Source organism: Vulpes lagopus, chromosome 9 (assembly GCF_018345385.1).
Source record: "Vulpes lagopus strain Blue_001 chromosome 9, ASM1834538v1, whole genome shotgun sequence".
Taxonomy (NCBI): Eukaryota; Metazoa; Chordata; class Mammalia; order Carnivora; family Canidae; genus Vulpes; species Vulpes lagopus.
Window position 1 is genome coordinate 38,240,559 of NC_054832.1, and position 22,232 is coordinate 38,262,790.

At 42.9% G+C, this 22,232-nt stretch overlaps 1 protein-coding gene across 4 annotated transcripts in view; it reads right to left on the bottom strand.

The window, feature by feature from the left end:
* The window catches only part of MATN2 (matrilin 2), a 147,782-nt gene that overhangs the window by 68,056 nt on the left and 57,494 nt on the right, over nt 1-22,232 (bottom strand). For 3 of the 4 annotated variants that reach the window (XM_041769459.1, XM_041769457.1, XM_041769456.1), the window contains exon 5: nt 5,373-5,495. The exons of the other annotated variant lie outside the window; for it this stretch is intronic. In XM_041769459.1, the coding sequence (XP_041625393.1) occupies nt 5,373-5,495 (123 nt within the window). The remainder of the gene's footprint in view (nt 1-5,372; nt 5,496-22,232) is intronic. 4 annotated transcript variants of the gene reach the window in all.

Here is a 22,232-nt window from a genome sequence, read left to right on the forward strand (position 1 = left end):
TGAAACTGAAGAGGAATGACTTTCAGGTTTTGACTTTATACACATCTATACCCTGACAATTTTTTTAATATGCAAAAATTGATTTTGTAATTGAAAAAGCAATCAAGGGAACAGGAATTTTTCTGAAAAAAATACATGACTGTCTGAGATTTTGATCAATCACTCAGCCTCAGTCAATGTATTGAAACATACTGCAAGTCTACTCTGTGAAAGATGAAAAGTACAATCATTGAATTCTGTCCCCAAAGGTTTAGAATCTGCTTAGGCAGATAAGATGCAAACAGGACCAAAGTTACCCCCAAAGACAGGACATTTGGTAAACACCAGATTGAACAAGTATAGCAGAAAATTGACACTTAAAGGTAGAGATAAATGGCCTTTGTTTTTTTTTAATTTTTTTAAAAATTTGTATTTACTGATAAATGGCCTTTGAAAAATGCAGTGCTGGGTGGAAATTAATGCCGTTTTAGAGGTAGATGACGAAGTACAAATAGAGGGAACTCAATAAAAGCAAAAAGCGGATCTAGGTTGGGAATCCACCCTCCATCACCTGAATGTGGAAATAAATTCAATACCATCCTGAATGAAATGAGCAGTTAGGGAAATGGTACTCTAACACTAGAATTTAATGTCCCTCTAACTCAAAAATGGAAATGCTGTCTTGAAAAGTCCTGAGTTTGGCTAAGAATTGAATTTCCATGCAGGTCACAGTCATAATTCTGGGATGAGTCAAAGTATGAGAATCACAGCTGTGAAGGTGCTGAGACCAAAGCCCCACTGCATCCATTCACCAGTACGTGGATGTAATGAATTTCTATCACACAACTTTAAATAAATAACTTAGATTTGCTGCCCCCCACTCCCATCATCCAGCACTCCTCCTCCTGAATCTGATCATTATCAGTGGGCTTCTGGTCATCCTTGTGTCCCTCGTGGCCAGCAGGATGCCTGGCAGAGAGTTTGGAAATGTTTGCTGAGATGAATCAGTGACTCAAATCAATGGCTTATTTTCTAAGTTCTGTTCCCTTTGGCCTCACTGGAGCATGACATCAATACATTGACCTGACCTAGAAATTTTCTTTCCCATCATAGTTCTATGACTCCCAATTCTTTCGCCACCCTGGCCCCCACCTGAGGCTGTTCCTTAATGGATATGTTTCCTGCCTCATCTGTCTCTCTTGCTCCCCACATGTGGCTCAGGCCTTCACTCTCTCCTTAATCCATACTTCAGGGTAGACAGGAAATGATAATGATGATATACACTATGATAAGGGTAATAATGGCCTCATGTGTATTAGAAACTTGGCTCCTTACCTTATTTAATCCCACGACACTCTGTGATGTAGGTATTATTACTCTATAACATGGATGAGGAAATGGAGGCTCAAAAATGAAATGACCCATGACTGGCGAGCTGCAGAACTGGGATTGGAGCCCAGGTCTCACTGTACTTAAGTTAAAAAAAAAACCAAACAAACACACAAATACATATTTAAAATGAAAACTAGGGACACCTGGGTGACTTAGCGGTTTAATGTCTGTCTTTAGCTCAGGGCGTGATCCTGGGGTCCTGGGATCAAGTTCTGCATCGGCCTCCCCACAGGGAGCCTGCTTCTCCCTCTGCCTGAGTCTCTGCCTCTCTCTGTGTCTCTCATGAATAAATGAATAAAATCTTAAAAAAAAAAAAAGAAAGAAAATCTGGTATTAAAAAAAAAAGTGAAAACTAAGTGGAAATGAAAATGTAGAAAGAAAAGCACTGTGCTGCTTCCAGGCTGCATGGTTGGTTCTAACCTCCTTTCATTGTAAGCTGCTCTGTTCTCCTTTCTGACACATTCTTGTCAGGGTCTCACCTCAACTTCAAACTCGCCTTGTCAGGGTCTCATCTCAACTTCAAACTCACCTGTCTACTCATTGTCCATCAGAGTCATGGAAGCTCAGACTCAGGAGCAACTTCTGACTTTTCCTCTACCCCTTTATTTATAGCACTTTGTCATCACTTGCTCCTTCCCTCCAGGCCCTTGTCACCTCTCCTCTGAGGACCACCAGTCTCCTAACTGGTCTTTCCATCCCTCACCATCTTCCTTCTGGAATCCGTCCTGAAGTTCACCATGAGATTAAGTTTCCTAAAATGAGGCTTTGCATGGGTCACTCCCAGTTAGAAACCATTCGTGTCTCTCTTCCAGAGATAAGGTCTAGACTTTCTAGCCTGATTTTCAAAGCCCTGAACCCTATGGTTCCACCTGGTATTTCAGCTTCATCTTCTACTTCACACCTGCAGGAACTCTCTGCCCAACAGAGTTGGTCTCTTCCACTGTTTAAGCCAGGCTGGCCTTAACTAGAATGAACCTATAATTTATACCTCAGAAGAGAACCCATTTGAAAGTGAAAGGAAGGGCTATTGAGAATTGAGCCAACAGGCAAAAACTGGGATCATGCTGGATTAACTGGGATTTATGGTCACCATATTCTTAATGTTCCCATCCACATAGAGGCCACCCAGACCAGCTGCTGATGGAATGCTTCCAGAGTCCCTATCAGCCTTTGCTTCTCTAAATTTCCCAAGTCTGACACCTGGGGTCTCCATCTCAGACAAGCCCCTTCAGACTGCTGTCCTCAGGGTAGATTGCCTGCTTAGCTTTCAGGTCAGCATTCCTGTGACGGTCTCTCCCTCATCTACCATCTCCCAGGAACAAGGCCTGCCCCTCCTAACCCAGCCTCAGCCCTCAAGCTTTGAGAGCACTGCCACATCCATCCCATTACTGCCCTCATGCCTCCTCTTGTCTCAGACACTTGCCCAAAAGCTACCCTTCCTTCCTTGCCCAGATTTTTCCCATCCTGGCCATCAGAATGACATTCTTCTGTGACCTTCTGTAGCCTCTCTTACTCCCACCATTTGCTTTGCACTGAGCCTAGCCCCATAAAGCAGCATTTGATCTTCTGGAGATTTGCTCGGTCTCTCTGACCAAAGCAACTGGCAACAAAGGACCACCACGGCTTAATCGTCTCACTCCCATCCTCCAACAGGTCAGGTGCTTGGCTGAAGATGATAATGATAGGAACTATCTGATCGATGAGGCCTGGGTCACACACAGTCTCTCCCATTTTCCCATTCTTCTGCCTCAACACCCCCTCTGAGGAAAGGCAGATATTCTTACATGCTAATAACAGCAGCAAGAGAAATGCCCATCTTTATTTTTTTAAAGATTTTATTTATTTATTCATGAGAGACACAGAGAGAGAGGCAGAGACACAGGTATAGGTAGAAGCAGGTTCCCTGTGGGGAGCCCAATGTGGGACTCTATCCCAGGACCCCAGGATCATAACCTGAGCCAAAGGCAGATGCTCAACCACTGGGCAATCCTGGTGCCCCAAGAAATGCCCATTTGTCATAAACACAACCCATGACAGCTCCTTGGCAGCTGTGTTTACAGCTTCTACTCTCATGCTTGCTGCTCTTCCACAAGTATCAAACCCCAAAAGTGCCAGCAAAACCCTTAGAGACACAAAAGTTATCTAGTACACAGAGTGATTATGCAATTAATTGGCAACACAGAAAACTCACTTCCTCACCACTGTCTAGTTTCCCGTGGGCCAAGGCAGGCCTCCTGCCCCAGCCACAGCCCCTGCTGCCCCTGCTACATCTACTCCCTGTCACCCACACAAGCCCTGGGCCTTCCCTGCTCCTTCCCTCACCCAGTTAACCAGACACCCTAACTCTTTTCCTGAAGCTTATCCACTGGCCTTATTCCCAATGGTCTAATTTCCTTCTGACCCAACAGCCCCCAAAGTTTCTACCCATTTAACAACTGGTAAGGGGGATAAAAACAAAATAAACAGTATGACCTCATTTTTTAAACATTAACAAAATGTTTTAAATTAGATATTTTTATGTTTTTTTCAAGATTTTTATTTATTTAGAGAGTGTGTTGTGTGTACATGTGCATACACAAGCAAGAGGAAAGGCAGAGGGAGAGGGGAAGAGAGAATCTCAAGCAGACTGTGCCGAGGGGCTCAATCTCATGACTCTGAAGTCAGGACTGGAGCCAAAATCAAGAGTCAGCCACTTAACCCACTGAGTCACCCAGGTGCCCCTTGAATTAGATATTTGTATGGGGGAAAGTCTGGCAGAAAAATACAACAAACTATTTAAAGTGATTTTTCTCATCTGTTTAATCCTTATCCTCAATGAAAGTATATTACTTGCATAATATATACCGATTTCATTTGTGGACTTCAATGAGGGCAGTTTTCATTCCCATGAGTGTGTAAAAACAAGCAAACTAGCCCATTCTATTCTCACCTGTGAAGAAGGTGCCACCTGTACTTTTCATTTTGTGGCTTCTTTCCTTTCACATCCTTAGCTAAGAATCAAAGTGTGCTGGAAAATGTGAATTCTATGTGCAATATAGTCATCACTCACTGTGAAAAGAGACATAACAAGACACTCTGAAAACAATGGGATAAGGAAGAGAGAATGGAGGGTTTGGAGCCAGAATATATAGGTTCCAGTCTTTTCCCTTGTGTTGCTTCCAGATTTGTGACCTTATAAGTACTGAATTCAGTTCATTGAATGTCTACTGCTTGCCAGGCACCGTTTGGTAGATGAAGAATGAATAAGATCGTGCAAGTTTAAAGGGCCTTGTAGACAACCGGGAGGTGGCCTTAGGGACGTGCTGTCCTGCTCTCCAGGTGCCAAGGAGAATCACTGTCCTTCACTGAAGAAATCAGATGCCACTCCCACCCCTCCCACCTCCCATTGGGTCACACAACGTGGAGTTGCCCAAGTGGGAAGCCACTCAACTGATTGCAAGCTGCTACCTGAAATTCCAAGCACTGCCCTGGCCACTTCTTCCCTGGGCTTGCATTCTAGGCAACTGTTTCTTTCCTCTGGCAATGGTGTCTTCTTGCATACAGCTGGGCTCTTACTCCTGGTGGTCACTTGGACCACTCAACTGCAGATCCATACTGAGGAGGATGGCCACCTACATTTTTGAGGGGCCACTCACCGATCTTGCATGGCAACAAGTGAATCTCCTGTGCCACACGTGAGTGATGCAGAAGCCAGGCCATCCCAAACAGCCTCTGCATTTGATGAAACCCTGCCCAGTCCTTTTCAGGGGACGCAGTATATAAAGGGATAATTATATTGACAGAGACTATCAGAAATATGCCTTGGGCTGAGGACCTAGAATGAGAAGATGCTAGCCTCAGCCATAAGTGATGTCTTCAGAGTTCAAATTCTAACAACTGGACCCGAGCACCGAGCACTTGGCTGAAAGTCATAGGAGAACCTGAGATCCGTGGGAGGCCCTTGTACCCCCTCGCCATGTTCAACCAGCCCCTCCTCACTGACAAGGCTGAGGAGTACTCACCCGCACACGTCTTCCCGTCCTCAGCCAGTGTGAAGCCGCTGTAACACTGGCAGACAAAGGAGCCGAGCACATTGACACAGAGCTGCTCACACCCATGGGCCTTGGCCGCACACAGATCCTGGACTGGGGCAGAGGGGCGCCATTAGAACACGACTCGGAAGGAGATGACCCTTGGCATGTGGCCAGGCCACAAGCACTTGTTATACTCACTTTCAAAATCCCTTTCCACTGGAATTCTACCATCCAGAGGCAATTGCTGTTAACATTTTGATGCCTTTCTATGCATAAATAAAAAGCATATCTTTCAAAGTTGGAATCATTCAACTCTATTAAATGCACTGAAGAAGGATCCCTGGGTGGCGCAGCGGTTTGGCGCCTGCCTTTGGCCCAGGGCGCGATCCTGGAGACCCGGGATCGAATCTCACGTCAGGCTCCCGGTGCATGGAGCCTGCTTCTCCCTCTGCCTGTGTCTCTGCCTCTCTCTCTCTCTCTCTGTGTGACTATCATAAATAAATAAAAATTTTAAAAAAATTATTAAATGCACTGAAGAATTTCAAGTTAACACTGGGTTTTGTCTTTTCCTCATATTCATGGAAATGCTCTGAAACACTTCGATGGCTCCTGAGAACTGTAAGGTATCACAAGCAAGCCTTTGTACTCGTCTGCATCAGGTACCATTCCTATTCTTTGAGAATGAAAAGGCTTTGCAACCCCAGTCTCACCAGTGTACCTGGGATAGTCTGGCACAGCTTTTGACATTTTGCAGAGGGGGAAGCTGAGAGAGAGAACAGTGAAACGAGACAGTGAAAAGACCTGCTACTCACCCCTACCCTCAAAATGGCAGGTCCCAATTCTGCATCTGTCCTTTGGGACATCCTTCTCATTCCATTTGTCTACCACAACCATCTTTAGAAATCCTCTTTGAGCTCCATTTCTTCATGCCAGTAGCAAATGAGGAAAATGTGAAGCCAAAGAGGTATTAAAGATTACTAGGGAGATATGGAGTTATTACCAGGCCCATTTGAGTCAAATATTTATGATGTTCTGAGCCCTGGCTCTTCACGCAAATGTAATGTAAGAATGTGCTCACAGGAATGCACTTACTGCAAGGAAACTAAAAATATATCAGAGAGCGAAAAGGTTAAACACATTTTCAATCCATCACTGACTCTGTCTCTCCTTTGCAAGAAAACAGGCTAACATGATGTTATTTCTCAGAAAGGAAAATGGCTTGGTTTTGTAACTAGCTCTTCCAGTGATTTTACCATTAAAGTTGAAGAAAACCAAGGGCATTCATTAAAGGGATCAAATATGTTAAAAGAGTTTTCTCTGGTTAAAAGTTATTCACTATGATGAAAACTCAATTAACTAGAAAGCTTGATTGACCCCCGAGTCTAATGCCTACACTTTAATGTAATCTCCAGTATCATTGTTTTATGCTTTATTATGCTTTTAGATAAATGTAAAATATTAAATTGATAAGAAGATAAAAGCTGATTCATTCATCACTTCTGTCAAATGCACTATATCATTTTTAAAAATAAAATCTGCATCATTACATTAAAAAATGTTAATGTCTAAGATTGTACAAACAGGGACTCTGGCTTTCATGTACTAAAAGAAGTATTTTCATTCCCAAATTGATAAAGTAGATGAAGAAAATTATAGATGCAAGTTCTTCTATCTCTTACCAGTATATTTATAGCTTAGATTTCCAATTGGGAACTCCAATAGAGATTTCCAGTGGATTCAGATAGAAAAAAACCACCAAGAACCTCACATAAAAATCATAGTGAATAATTAATGACGAAACCTACTGTTCATTACAAGCCTATGTCAGAGATCTAAGAAAAATCTGAATCATAGGATACTCTTCATCTGTTCAGTAAATGAAGTACCTCCTTTGTTTCAGGCATTGGGGGATACAGCCGTGAATCAAACAGACGAAGTGCCTCCTGCTGTCACCCAGCTGTATTCTAAGAGTTAGTAAAGAGAAGCTCTAGAAAGATCATTTCTGATTGAAAGAATAGCAAATGCAAAGGTCCTGAGGTAGAACAAACTAGCCCCATGGTCAAGAGTAGATTGGAAAAAGCTGGCAGGTAAGAGAATGGAAAAAGAGAAAAGCACCCTGGGCTGAGGGAGCAGTGTGAGTAAATGTGCAGAAATGAGGAAAACGGGACAGGCATGATAGCTGAATTCCGCACTGGGAATTCCAAGGGAAGTAGCAGGAGGGAAGGACAGCTGACACCAGATGATAGAGCGCCGGAAGGCAGGCTGAGAAATCAATCCGGTTCAGCAGGCGAACTGGACCAGTCAGGGTAAAATCCATCAAGAGGGAGAGAGAGGATTCCACCTGAGCTGACCTTTAGAAGGTGGGATCTGGCTGTTCCTTTAGCTCTGTGGAAACCTAAAGGGCTTCTAGCTGTTAAATAAAAATTACTGCTTTGTTTGGGAATAGTGGTAAGTTTTTTTGAATTCCATGCTGAAGGAGCTTTGATTTGCTTGCACATTGATGGAAAAATCAACCTCCTGGTACAAGGATCTTCAATTGTTATTCAGAGCCAGAGCCTGCCGCCTCCCCTACAAGCTATCTCACACCCCTGCACTTCTCCCCTTGGCATCTCTCACCATGTTATGTGCATAGGCGTTTATGCAGTCATGTATTTACTGTGTCTCCCTTGCTCCACTCCCTGCTCCCTGATGGGGAGGAGGAAGAGCCTGCACAAAGCCTGGTGGCTGGAGGTCACCACAGGACACTGAACAATCTACAGCCCTGAACCCTAAGGCCATCTCTGGAGGTGGGGGGGCAAGGGCTTCCTCACCTGGGTCTGCCTCCCTTCTCTGCTCTGGCTGCTGCTTCACCTCCATTGGGGGCCAGCAGGAAGCCTATCTAATGCTGGTTAGAAAGGCGTGGTGGGAGTACAGGGGATTTTTATTCTTACTTAGAATGATCTGCCTTCAAATTTTCTTTTCTTTTCTTTTTTTTTTTTTTTTTAAAGATTTTATTTATTTATGAGAGACACAGAGAAAGAGAGAAAGAGAGACACAGGCAGAGGGAGAAACAGTCTTCAAGCAGGGAGCCTGATGTGGGACTCCATCCCGGAGTCCTGGAATCACGCCCTAAGCCAAAGGCAGACGCTCAGCCACTGAGTCACCCAGGGGTCCATGCTTTCAAATTTTCTGACACGAGTTTAGAACATGAGCTTTTATAATAATGGAAAAGCCTCCAACAGGTTACAAAGGAATCCCTTTGAAAGCAGCATTTTGAAAGCAATGAACCAAGACCTTGAGGCAATCATCTTTTTCTCCACAATACTTCTCCCAAAGGGGTAGGTAGAGAGGCAATGCTTCTCTCAAGCAAAGGCTGGGAGACCCTCAGGACAGCCTGTGAACAACTGCAAGTGCTGGCTGACAAGCAGCAGTACCCAACCCTGGCTACCGGTTAGCACCACCAGATGCTCAGGGCGCCCCTTCCATGAGGGAGACTGACTGGGGCTGGGTGCAGGCAGCGAGGTCTGCTGAGGCTCTGGAGACAATTTCAGCGTGCAGCCAGGCTGGGGGTCGTTGGGTTGGGTAGAGGCCTCACAGTGAGCTGAGGGGAAGGTGCCTAGACCCAGGAGTCAGCCTCCCCCTCTATGTCCACGGACTGCCAGGCTCAGTTTCCTCTTTTAAATCTCATCATTAGCACTGTCCTCGATTCCCTCTCCACATGGCAGACAGAACTGCAGACACGGGCGTGAGGGTGCAGAGTGTGGTTGGAACAGGAGGCTTATCGTCGCATCCCAGAAGACAGGCCCCACAAGCAGCAAGTTTGCCAGTTGGCTTTGGGTGGGCAGTACTTTCATACTGTTTTTATAATATTGGAGATTTATGGCCACTAGGATCTGCATGGTCCTAAGGGAAACCGTTGAGGGATTAGCTTAATCAAGCAAAGACAAAGGAATAAATACAGACTGGGTTCTGACAAAACAATTGTGTTTTTCTGTCAGTAGTCACTTCCATTTGAAACAAATACAAATCTTTGGATGACTCCTTCTGCTTTTGAAAAACAATGCTTCTTTTTCTCACAGCCTGGGAGGGAGGGTAATAAAACTATGGGGGAGGGGAGAAGCAGGGAGTTCCCAGTCCCCATTGTCCTTCCAAGCCTTCTGTGCTTGGTGGCTGCCCTCCTCTGCCACTCCCCTCATCCCGCCCACTCCCATTCGTGGCTCATGATTTCAGTCAAATGTCACCTCTTCCAGGAAGACCTCTCCTCTGGGCTCCACTCCAGCACTTATACATTTATCCAGTGGTATTGGAAAGACCTGATCATGTCTGTCTGCCCCACTGGAATGTGACCTAATCTTACTCGCAGATTTCCCAGAGCCTGGCATCCTGTCCTAGTGCATTAGCTGGTGCTCCATTAAGTGTTCCTCTGCCCATACTCCGTGTCTCCCAATATGGATGTCCCTGTGGTCCTAAAAATCCTCTCCTCCATGAAAATGGGACCCTGGCAAGAAGAGTGTGATGAGAACAAAATTCTTCCTGCACCTCTGTACCTGTCCTTGTCCCCAGCCAGAAGTGTTCCAGTACAAGAAGAGGGCTCAGAGTCCAGTAACATCTGAGAGCCAGCCCCCCGCTGCAGACCCCGGTATTGTGGTGGCAGCTAAGGTACTGGCTGTTTTGCTCTCTGCTACATCCTTGGTACCTAGTGCAGTGCCTGGCACATTGTAGGTGCTCAATAAGTACTTAGTAAGACCTGGGGGGCTCAGCGGTCCAGTGTCTGCCTTCGGGCCAGGGCGTGATCCCGGGGTCCTGGGATGGAGTCTTGCATCTGGCTTCCTGCAGGGAGCCTGCTTCTCCCTCTGCCTGTATCTCTGCTTCTCTCTCTGTGTGTCTCTCATGAATAAATAAATAAAATCTTAAAAAGAAAAAAGTACTTAGCAATGAGAGAATGAACCCATGTCCATGCTATATAAACATGGAGTTATCAGGCATTTCTCTCTCATCAATCTTATCTAGGCTGAAAATTCTGAGAGGGACGAGATGAGTCTTGATGTTCCTCAGGATGCTGGTATAATACCACGTGTTTCATGTGGTAGGTGCGGAGTGGACATGACTACCACCAACCCTGAGTACTCAGGTGGCTCTTACCTGACCACTCCCTGGTCAAGTTTTCCCTCACTGTCTTCCTTACCACAACCAGAGTTTAACACTTCATTTACCCAGTCACCCCATCTGAGGAGGTCACTTAATGGGATGAGCACTGGGTGTTATACTATATGTTGGCAAATCGAACTCCAATTTAAAAATATACAAAATAAATAAATAAATGTATAAAAAATAATCCAAGAAAATTAAAAAAAAAGAAGCAAAAAAAAAAAAAAACCACAAAAACCCCTTCATTCACAACAATTATTGAAGGTTTCTTTTCCCTACCATAGGAGGGCAGAGCTTGTTTTGCTCAGCACTCCAGCTCAAATACCCATCATGATGTCTGGCGTATGGTCAATTTTTAAAAATATATTGAAATGACCAAATTCATTCATTCATCCACTTGTCAAAGTACTGGGAAAATAACAGTGAATAAAACAGATTTTTTAAAAGCTATCAATCGATCTTTATCCCCCTGGAGCTGATATTCAAGTGGGGAGCCAATATTGTGTGGGGCCACACGACAGACCCTGCACACCTCTCCCCTACTCTGCATTCAGCAAGGCCAGGTGGCAGCCTGAAATTGGCCATGTTGGCAGTATTTACAGCACAGGAGTCAACAATCCTCACAAGTTGGGGCTTCTCCCCCCTGGAGATGGGTTGTGAACCATTTACAAGCACACCACTGATGGGGGCCAGACAAAACAAACATGTAAAGCTATATGCTATATCAGACCTTTTAAGTGCTGCAAGACAAAATTATCAGGAAGAGTGAGTTGGGTGTGTGGAAGGAAGGAACTTCTGTTTTCTATAATGTGGTCAGAAGGTAGGCTCACAAAATAGATTCTTTTATACAAAGACTCAAGGGAGGTAATAGGAAAAGTAAGGAGAAGGGAATTGACCTTAGAGAAGAAGACAAAGAGCAGTTATGTTTCTTTAGATGGAGGGCAGCTCCGGTGGCTTAGTGGTTTAGCGCCACCTTCAGCCCAGGGTGTGATCATGGAGACAGGGGATCAAGTCCCACCTCAGGCTCCCAGCACGGAGCCTGCTTCTCTCTGTGTCTCTCTCTGTATCTCTAATAAATAAAAAATATTAAAAAAAAAAAGATGGATGTGAGACAATCAGGGTGAAAAGAAGACTGTCTTTGGAGCCAGACCTGACTTCAGCTAAATGATTTGCATAACTTCACATGATTTCCTGCCTTCTTTTTTTTTCCTTTTTAAAGATTTTGTTTATTTTTTCCTGAGAGACACAGGTAGACTCCCGTGGGGAGCCCGATGTGGGATTCGATCTCAGGACCCCAAGATCAGGCTACGAGCTTAAGGCAGATGCTCAACCGCTGAGCCACCCAGGCGTCCTGATTCATGTAAGTGATTTCTGTGAGATCCAAATTTCCTAAAAGTTAAATAATTAAGTGGAGGGAACACTGTGGAGCTAGTTGAGATAATGAGATGAGTAAAGCCCCTGACAGACAGTAGGCACCCAGCAAATGCTGGCCTCCTCCTTCCTTAGACTGGGGTCAAGAAAGGTCTCGGAGGTAGCAGCCCAGTGAAGCATGGCAGAGAGGCGGACCTCAACCAGATCCTTGCCTACATCACAATTACAATATAGTGTCACATTATGGATGCCTGCAAAACCCCTATGTAGACACAGATTCAGATTTCTTTAAAGAGCATCAACATATTCTTGACAAAGTTTTGCGTTGTAAATTCTCTGCTGAATTGATCTGATAGAGCCAGGTAGACTATTTGGAATTTTACAACAAAAGATTTCACCAAACTCAAGCAATGTCTTGCTAGAAGGCAATCATTAGCACAGAGCTGACAACAGAATTTACCTGCTTTTAGTTCCTCATGAATTATAGGGACAGACATTAGCTGCAGCTGCTGAGTCTTCCCAGATGAAATAAATCAGTGAAGGTTTGCTAATTCAAAGCCCCAAAGTTGTGCTCAAAGCCCCTAGGCTCGCATGCATCCTAGATTTAAGTGCTTGCCTTCATCTGTGATCTCGAAACCCTGGCACTGTACCTCAGCTGGAGAACTTGGAAAACCTCCATCCGGTTATGCTGGACGAGGAGCATGGGATAAAGGCTGCGGCTGACACCATGCCAGGCCAAATCAAATTTTACTGGCTTTTCAAAATTTTAGACAAGCCACGCTGCATGCTGTTCACACAAATGACAGTTTAATCCCTGCTTTGGAGTTAAGGCAAAAACATATTTAAAGACACGCTCCACTTTTTAAATGACCACTTCTTAAATGTCTCCTTTTTATTTAGCCTGAGATGTAGAAATCACAAATTATCTATCCCAGCGAGAGCAAAGAGAGATGTTTTATTAGGGCTGTTATTTCACTCAAGTGGGAAACAATGGGGTTTCCGCTTACACCAGTCTGAAAGCCCTTCTAGAGTGAACCTAAACCTGCGTTTTGGGGACCATCCCCCTTCTTTCATGGTGCCTGAAAGCACTAATCTTATTATGACAGCTCCAGTTTGGATTTAAAGACTTTTAACAGTAAATGTGAGTCATTAGCCTTGCGCTTCTAATGCTAGAGGAAACAAAACAAACCCAATGTCACCGAGAAAAACAAACCTGTCCTTTCAGGCAAACCCCAGCTGTGCCTAGAATCCTTCTCTCCCCAGCTATTGAATTCTTTTTTCAATCAGTTCTCCTAATCACTCACAAGATTTTTGTTCTCTTTTGAGAAGGGAAAAGAAAAGGGGAAGATTTCCAATCCCCCATCCTGGAAAGCCTTAAAAACATAAGTAAATCTGACCAAATGAGGTTGATCAAAATAAACATGCACAAATTGTGCCCTATTCTTGTAGAGCACTTTGCAATTTCCAAACGCCATTACATCATCACATTCTTAATATAAACTCGTTACTGAGTGGAGTCTCTTAGGGAGAGATCTAGTTTAAAATGCCTAGGTCAGTGGTTTTCAAACTCCAGCTTACATAGAATCCCCTGGAGAGCTTGTTAAAACATACATTCCTAGGTCCCACCGCAAAGTGTCTGGGAGCATGAGGGTCCAGCCTGGAGTTTGCATCTCTAACCAGTTTCCCTGCAAGCTGAGGCAGCTGTCTGGGGGCATTACTTGGAGAACCACTTGTCTAGGTGCTTGTGAAAATAGGAAAGCAGAAAAGAAGCTATAGAAGCCTCAAACTCACTTTCCCCTGATGTGTGGTGATTCTCTCACAGCACCGTGTCTCCACTAATATGCAGTCAGGTCAGTTCTCCCATGAGAATGCCACTCAGCCAGATTTTTCTTTCCTTTTTTCTTCTCCTCCTCCTTCTCCTTCCCCGCCTCCACCCCCTCCTCCTCCTCCTGCTCCTCCTCCTTCTTTTTTAAACCCTGTAGCCTGGCCCAGCCAAAGGGTGAGCAGGCTGCAAGTAACCATCTCCAAGTTCCTGGGCCCGGCAGCCAGGGTGGAGAGGGAGCTCGTACCCACATTTCCTCTGCTCAGCAGCCTCTGCTTCTGCTCACATCAGCGGTCCCAGCAGCACCGGGTGCTGTGCTGCTTATCCAGAAGCTGAAGGCTGGCTGTTCATGGAGGCAGCCTGCTTGCTCTTCCATTCTTATTCCTGCTCCCACTCTGGGCAGCCCAAAGTTCTGACCCAGACCTTTCCTTTCCATGCTCTCTTTCTCCCTCCAAGATTTTATCCATTTTCAGGGTCAATTACTAGCACCAGTACATCCAGCCAGGGATTTGCCTTAAACTTAATGCCTTCATCTTCAGCTGCATCCAACCACTTGTGTGGGCTCCTTCTCAGACTCACTAGTTTTTCCTCAAAACCAGGTTTCCTCTCTGAAGTTATCCATCATTTTAAATTCTGCTACCATTCTCCACCTCCCATCCCCCCACCTCATGTCATAAACTTCTCCCTGGCATTGGAATTATTGCTGTGGTCTCCTAATTAATTCTGTGGGCATAAGAAAGCATGCACTGAGCTCACTGGGCTGATTAGAATTTTAAAATGATTGCATCTTTCATCTTCTGTTCCATATGTGTGGAACAGAAGGGAAACCAAGATCTGAGGGTTTCCTGGGTCTCAGACATGTAAGAGAAACACTCATGTTTCTCCTACCAGCCCGTAAAAGTACCTAGAGGGAACCAGTAAGTGTTGGATGAATGAATGAATGAGTGAGTGAATGGATGGATGGCTGGTACTTCTCCACCCACTCTCTACCAATTTGAATCCCATGTATATATCACTGCTTAAGTCAATTTACTAAAATGCAGTTTTATCATTGACACCTGTGTTCAGCCCCTCTACCCACCAAAGACTGCTGCTGGGACTCACCTTGAGAATAAAATCACTCCATAATTTATTTGCATTCCTCTTCCCAGCCCCTACTAATGCCCCAAACAAACTGTTCCAGATAGGCAGTCTGGTCTAGTTAGCACCCTCAAAGACAAGCTCTGCATGTCTCTTCACCTTGTTAGGAAACTCCCTCCTCCACAACACCTTCCCTGATTGATCCATGACTCTTTCTCCAATCTCTTGCAACCTTTTGTCTCAGCACCACTTACTTTCCAAAACCAGTTTGTTCTGACTTTCTAAATAGATTACCTTTATTAAGTTGTAAATGGCATATAATACAATGCCCACATTTAAAGTATGCAATTTGATAAATTTGACATATCAACATATCATCACCATGATCGAGATAAAGAACATATCCATAACCCCCAAATCCTCAAAGTTTCCTCATCCCCCTTGGGAAGCCCTCAGCCTGCTCCCTTGCCACTGCCCACCCCCAACCCCCAGGCAACCACTAATCTGCTCTCTGTCACATAGATTAGTTGTCATCTTTTAAAATTTTCTATAAATGGAATCATACAGTATGCACTCTTTTTTGTTTGGCTTCTTTCATCCAACATGGTTGGATGAATTTTGAAATTCATCTAGCTTGCTGCTTATATCGAGTTTATTCTCAAAAAAAAAAAAAAGCCCATTCTTGTCATTGCCTAATACTATTACACTGTATGCATATATCACAATTTGTTATCCATTTACCTATTGATGGACGTTTCAGTTGTTTCCAGTTCAGGACTCTTACAAATAAAGCTGCTGTAAACATTTGTGTTCAAATCTTTGTTTGGACATAGGGGGCACGTGGGTGGCTCAGTCTGTTAAGCATCAGACTCTTGGTTTCAGCTCAGGTCATGATCTCAGGGTCCTGAGATAGGACCCCACCTTGGGATCCATGCTCGGAATGGACTCTGCCTGAGATTCTCCCTCTCTCTGCTCCTCCCCCTGCTTGTATGCTCTCTCTCTCTCTCTCTCTCAAATAAGTAAATAAATATGATCTTAAAAAAAATCTTTGTTTAGACATAAATTTTACTTTCTTTGGGATAAATACCTAAAAATTGAATGGCTGGGTCATAAGGTAGGTACATATTTAGCTTTGTAGAAACTGCTAAACTGTTTTCCAAAGGAGGTGAACCATTTTATGTTCTTGCCAGGAATGATGACAGTTCCCATTGCCAACTTTGACAACATGATTATGGTCAATATTTAAAAATTCATCCAATCTAGTAGAAGAATGGTGGTATCTCTTTGTGGTTTTAATTTGTATTTCTCTAGTGACTAATAATATTGAACATATCTTCACAGCCTTCTTTGCCATCCATATATCTTCTCTAGCTTAGTGTCTGTTCAAATCTTTTGCCCATTTTGACTGGATTATTTATTTTCCTATTATTGAGTTCTAAGAATTCTTTCTATATTCTAAGATCCTTTGCTGGATATATGTTTTTTAAGTATTTTATCCCAATCTACGGTTCACCTTTTTATTTTGGTAGTTTATTTTGAAGAACAAATGTTTTTATTTTTATTTTTTGAAGATTTTATTTATTTTAGAGAGAGAGAGCATGAGCAGAAAGAGAGGGATAGGGATAAGCAGACTCTGCGCTGAGCATGGAGCCCATGCAAGGGCTCGATCCCATGAATCTGAGCAGAAATCAAGACTCCAGTTGCTCAACTGATTAAGCCACTCAGGCACCCACAGATGTTTTAATTTTGATGAAGTTCAATTTATTGAGTTTTTTCTTTTGTGTTTTATATCATATTTTAAAAACCCTTGCCAAACCCAGGGTCATCAAAAAATTTTTCCTACGTTTTCACAGACATTTAATTGTCTCCTCTCTTATATTTAGATTTAATATTAGCTTTGAATTAATTTTTGTATATAGTATGAAGTGAGGGTCAAGATCCGTTTTTTTTGCACATGGCAATCCAATTGTTGTAGCACCATTTGGTGACATTATTCTTTCCTCATGAATTGCTTTGGCATTTCTCTCAATCAGTTCACTATATGTGTATGGGTCTATTCCTGGACTATATTCGGGTCCATTGATGTTCACCAATACACACTGTTTTGATTGCTATTACTTTGTAATTAGTCTTAAAATCAGATAATCTAACCCCTCCAGCTTTATTTTTTCAGAGTTTTCGTTGATCTAGTTATTTGCAGATTCCATATTTGCAAACTCACCTACTTTCTAAAATTTACTTGTAACTCAAATCAATATTTGCAGTATTTCCATGGCCATTCATGGATGTGCACGGAATTGTGAAAAATTTGAGCTACCCGATGCACACATTTCCCAGTTAAAGTTAAAAAAGGCAATGCTTTGCCTTCTTGTTTTAGCTCTCATATTACAAACAGGCAGCCTTTTTGTGTTCTGTTTAGTGCCATGTTTTTTGCCTTTTGTGCTTTTTGTTGGGTGATTTCACTGTTTAAAATGGCCCTCAAGAGTAGTGCTGGAGTGCTGTCCAGTGTTTCTAAATGCAACAAGGCTGTGATGTGCCTTGTGAAGAAAAGATGTAATTAGATGATCTTCATTCGGGCATGAGTAATAGTGCTGTTAGCTGTGAGTTTAATTTTTTTTTTAAGATTTTATTTATTTATTATGAGAAAAAGAGGCAGAGGCACAGGCAGAGGGAGAAGCAGGCTCCATACAGGGAGCCCGACATGGGACTCGTTCCCGGGACTCCAGGATCCCACCCTGGGCCAAAGGTGGCACTAAACCGCTGAGCCACTGGGGCTGCCCTGTGAGTTCAATTTTAACCAATCAACAATATATACTCAATAAGGTTTCCTTAAATAGAAACGCACATAAGACAAGGTTATATACTCAGCGACAATGTTGTGGCCAGAGGCTCACAAGAATCTAACTCTGTATTTCTTCTAGGAAAAATGATCTAGTAATTAATTGCTAGTTTAATGTTCACGGAGGCTTATAGCCATCATGGCTAATGAGAATTGACTGCATTTGACTATTGTAGGTTTTTTTTGCATTTATATATATATATATATTTTGGAATTAGATTATCAGTTTCTACCTAAAAATGTCTGCTACGATTTTTATAAGGATTGCTTTGAATCTATAGATCAATTTGGAAAGAATTGACATCTTAGCCAGGTTAGGCCTTCCATTCCATCATATAGTATACCTCTCCATTTATTTGGGTCTTCTTTAACTTATTGCAGTAATTTTTTGTCTTTTTCACAATTTGGTCACTTTATCCCTACTTACATATTTCCAATGCCATTCTAAATGGTATTTCAATTTCATTTCTTTTTCTTTCTTTCTTTCTTTCTTTCTTTCTTTCTTTCTTTCTTTCTTTCTTTCTTTCTTTTTTTTTTTTGTAGGTTCTTCACCCAGCATGGAGCCCAATGCAGAGCTTTGATTCACATCCCTGAGATCAAGACCTGAGCAGCTGAGATCAAGAGAGTCAGAAGCTTAAACAACAACAAAAAAGAGTCAGATGCTTAACCAACTGAGCCACCCAGGCAGTCCTGGTTTTTTAATTTCTGATTTTTGTTGCCAGTATATAAAAATCCAATCAAATAATTTTGTATATTGATTTTGTATCTTACAACTAAGGCTAATGAGTAGTAAGATTAATTAGTCACTTATTAATTTTAGTAGCTTTTTAAAGATTCCACCAGCTCCACATGAGCAATCACATAGTCTGTGAATAAGGACAATTTTACTTTTTCTTTCCAATCTGTATTACTGTCTAATTTCTTTTTATTTTATTATTTTATCAGTTAGAACCTCCAGTACAATGCTGAGCAGAAGTGGTAAGAATGAACATACTGTCTTGTTCCTTCTCTTAGGAGGAAAACATTTACTTTTCACTCTTGAGTATGATGTTAATGGTAGGTTTTTTTTTGTAGATACCCTTTATCATGTTGAGAAATTTCCCTTTTATTGCTAGTTTGCTGAGAGTTTTTATCATGAATGAATGGTGGGTATTGTTAAGTACCTTTTCTGCATCTATTAAAATTATATATTTTTTCATTTGTTTATATGGTGAATTATGTTAAAACAAACTTACATTCTTGGGATAAACCTCATTTGGTTTTGATTATAGACTATAAATATGGATTCTATTTGCTAAGTTTTCAAGAATCTTTGCATCTAAATTCATGAGGGATGTTGGTTATAATTTTCTTTTCTCTCTTTAACAATATGACTTTTTTCTGGAGCATGCCCCTTCATTAAACTCTGAAATATAAGCTACTAAATCATTTGTGTAGCTTGGAAAAAATAATGTCAGGAACATATCTGAAGAATGAAAGCAATAAAATGCATTTGGTATGGTTCTTGAGAGAGAGAAAAAATGAGAAAGGTGGATAAGAAAGTTTACATTTTTTGCCATGTGAAATTTTTTAAATGTTGTGTTTTCAATATTTTTCCAGATAGATTAAATATTCAAAAAGGAAAAATTCCTTATGTAAAAACATAAAGAAGGAAAAGGAAAGAAGATAAACTTCTTTCTTATTAGTGGGAAAGGAATTCAAGGAGAAGGGAATGGTCGGGGAAAACAAATATGTGAAGACAGGCTTACTTCATGAGGGTGTTTCCCATTTCCATTGTTGTTTTTACATGGGGAGAGAGAAGGATATAAACTTCTATTGATTGAGCCCAATGGGCTAGGCACTATGATAACACTTTTGCATATATGTCATATAGTGGTATTGGGTGGGGAAGAATTTTTAGAGGACAGAAGAATCCACAATGTTGACTTCCAGTACATTCCAAAATGCTCATATGGGCAGGACTTTGAGGGTAATATTTATTTAATATGGTTGATCTAGTCTTTGAATGGAAGAGCACATTTTAAGACACTGACCAACTAGTGCCCAGAAGGGCATTATTTGGACAGTGAAGAGACCCCAAACCCACTTACTTAAAGATGTGTCTATGCTTCCCTGGAAAAAGAAAAAATTAATGAGGGATGGGGAGATAATGCTCTTCAATAATCAAAGGGTTTTCTCTATTTGGAAAAGAAAATATACCTTCTGGTATATAGCTTTAGCTGGCAGAAATAGTACCAAAGGTGAGGATCATAGAAAGCAGGATTTCAGCTTGGTCCATGCTATCTGGAGGTTGAATGGAGGTGTTTTGCAACAACGTCGTGTACCAGGTGGAGAATGGACAAGCAACATCATTCATCTTGGACACCAGGAGGGAATAGGATTCTTGGGTTTTATGGGGAAGGGAGTAAAAGTCTGACAGCCAAGGTCCATTTCCACTTGAAGAATCTCTGAATTAGCTGTGTCTGCCTCTTCCCTCCAAACAGATAGGAACCAATACAAAATGGTGGATATGGGTGTGGGTGTGTATGTGTGTATGCCTACATGCCTGCATATGCACACACACACATATCTGAAGGTCATCACCCAGGAGGTCCTCTCAAATCATTCTGTACAGTGTCAGTGTCATAGCAGTTGGTACTGGACTTGGAGGAACGACAATTATTTGCATGCTAGTACTGGTGAATTAGTTCTGAGTCTCCCTGGGGATCAGTGAGCCTTGGAACCTGCCTGCCTGTCCTCCTGGGCTTAGAGGAATTTCTGTGGTTGCAGGGTTGGCCTGCTGCCATCTGGGGCCCTCCAGGATCATGGCACAATACCAAACAGTGGTTCAGAGCTAGGAATTAAAAAAATAAAAAGAGCTAGGAATTTGGAGTCATACATATTAACAAGATTTGGATTCTGGTTTGATCATAGTACTAGCCATATGACCTTGAGTACATGGTCTGACCTTTTTTGGAGGATACCTTATTTTCCTTATCTGTAAAACGAGAATGATAAAACCCACTTTAAGAGCTCATTTTCAGGGATCCCTGGGTGGTGCAGCGGTTTGGCGCCTGCCTTTGGCCCAGGGCGCGATCCTGGAGACCTGGGATCGAATCCCACGTCGGGCTCCCGGTGCATGGAGCCTGCTTCTCCCTCTGCCTATGTCTCTGCCTCTCTCTCTCTCTGTGTGACTATCATAAATAAATAAAAATTAAAAAAAAAAGAGCTCATTTTCAGAATTAAATGAAATAACACATATAAAGCACTAGGAGAGCTCCTAATACATAGTGAACACTTCATCAGTGAATTGACTCTAGCTAGGCTTGACCTTGTGTACAGCACACTGAGCTGTTGTTCATGGGCTGCAATCACTCTGGTGCAATCACCGATTGCATGGTTGCAGTTATATTGGTTGTTTATTTTATTTATTTTTTATTTTATTTTTTTAAAAATTTTAAAGATTTTATTTATTTATTCCTGAGAGACAGAGACAGAGAGGTAGAGACACAGGCAGAGGGAGAAGCAGGCTTCATGCAGGGAGCCTGATGTGGGACTCAATCCCAGATCTCCAGGATCAGGCCCTGGGCTAAAGGCGGCGCTAAACTGCTGAGCCACCCAGGCTGCCTTGTTTGTTTATTTTAATTACTCCCATGCAAGCATGTGAGCTCCAAGAAGCATGAACACTGCTGTTTTATTCACTCTTTTATTTCCAGTAGTGTGCATGGTGCAGGCACATCTTATATGCTCAAAGATGGAAAGAGCGGTGTCTCACTCCTCTCCAGGGCCACTGAGTCTCTCTTGATGTTGGCAGACATAGGTCTCTGCAAGCAGCTCATAAACAGAGGTCAAGGAATGGCCCAGCCTTCCCTTGGCACAACCTTTTAACCATCTACTAGACTGAAACCACAGGCTAACCAGGACGTATTGATAGGATAGATGATGTTAATTTGTCACCAGCTTTCCTACCCTGTGGGTGAGGAAGTTGAGTCAAGGAGTTTAAATCAGCAGATGGGGAAGAGACAGGCACAGCAGTAATGTAGGGATTGAAATAGAAGTCTGGCCCATACAGAAGTGTAGACATGCAAACCAAAGAGTTAATCACCTTTGTCTGAGAGAGAGAGAGAGAGAGAGAGAGAGAGAGAGAGAGAGAGAAATGCTCCCCATGACTACCAATTCAGCTAACTCCGGTGCTAACAGCACAGGTGATCTGTTTCCGGGTGACTGGAGGTTTGGGTGAGACAGGACGGCAGAGCCCTGGCTCTAGCCCCCTCCTTCCTCCCTTAACTGGAAGCTCTTCCCTCTCCCCCTAAAAAAGAAGAAGTTCATGGGAAATGCAGACTCCTGGGCCCCACCCCCAGACCTGTCAACTCTGAATCTCTAGGGGGTGAGACCTTAGGGGCAATCAGCTTCCTGAGGGGTTCTTATTTAATGGAGATTGAGAACCTCTGCCCTGGACCACCTCACCTTTCCACCTGGTCAGTCCGTCTGAAGCCCGGGCAGTTTCTGCTTCACGTTCTTTGCACCCCTGGCCCTGCCCAGAAGGGAGCCCAGGCCAGACCAATACTGGGGGAGAGCCTGGGGCGGGGGGTGTGCTTGGGGCTCAGAAGTGGGGCCAGGCAGGAAGTGA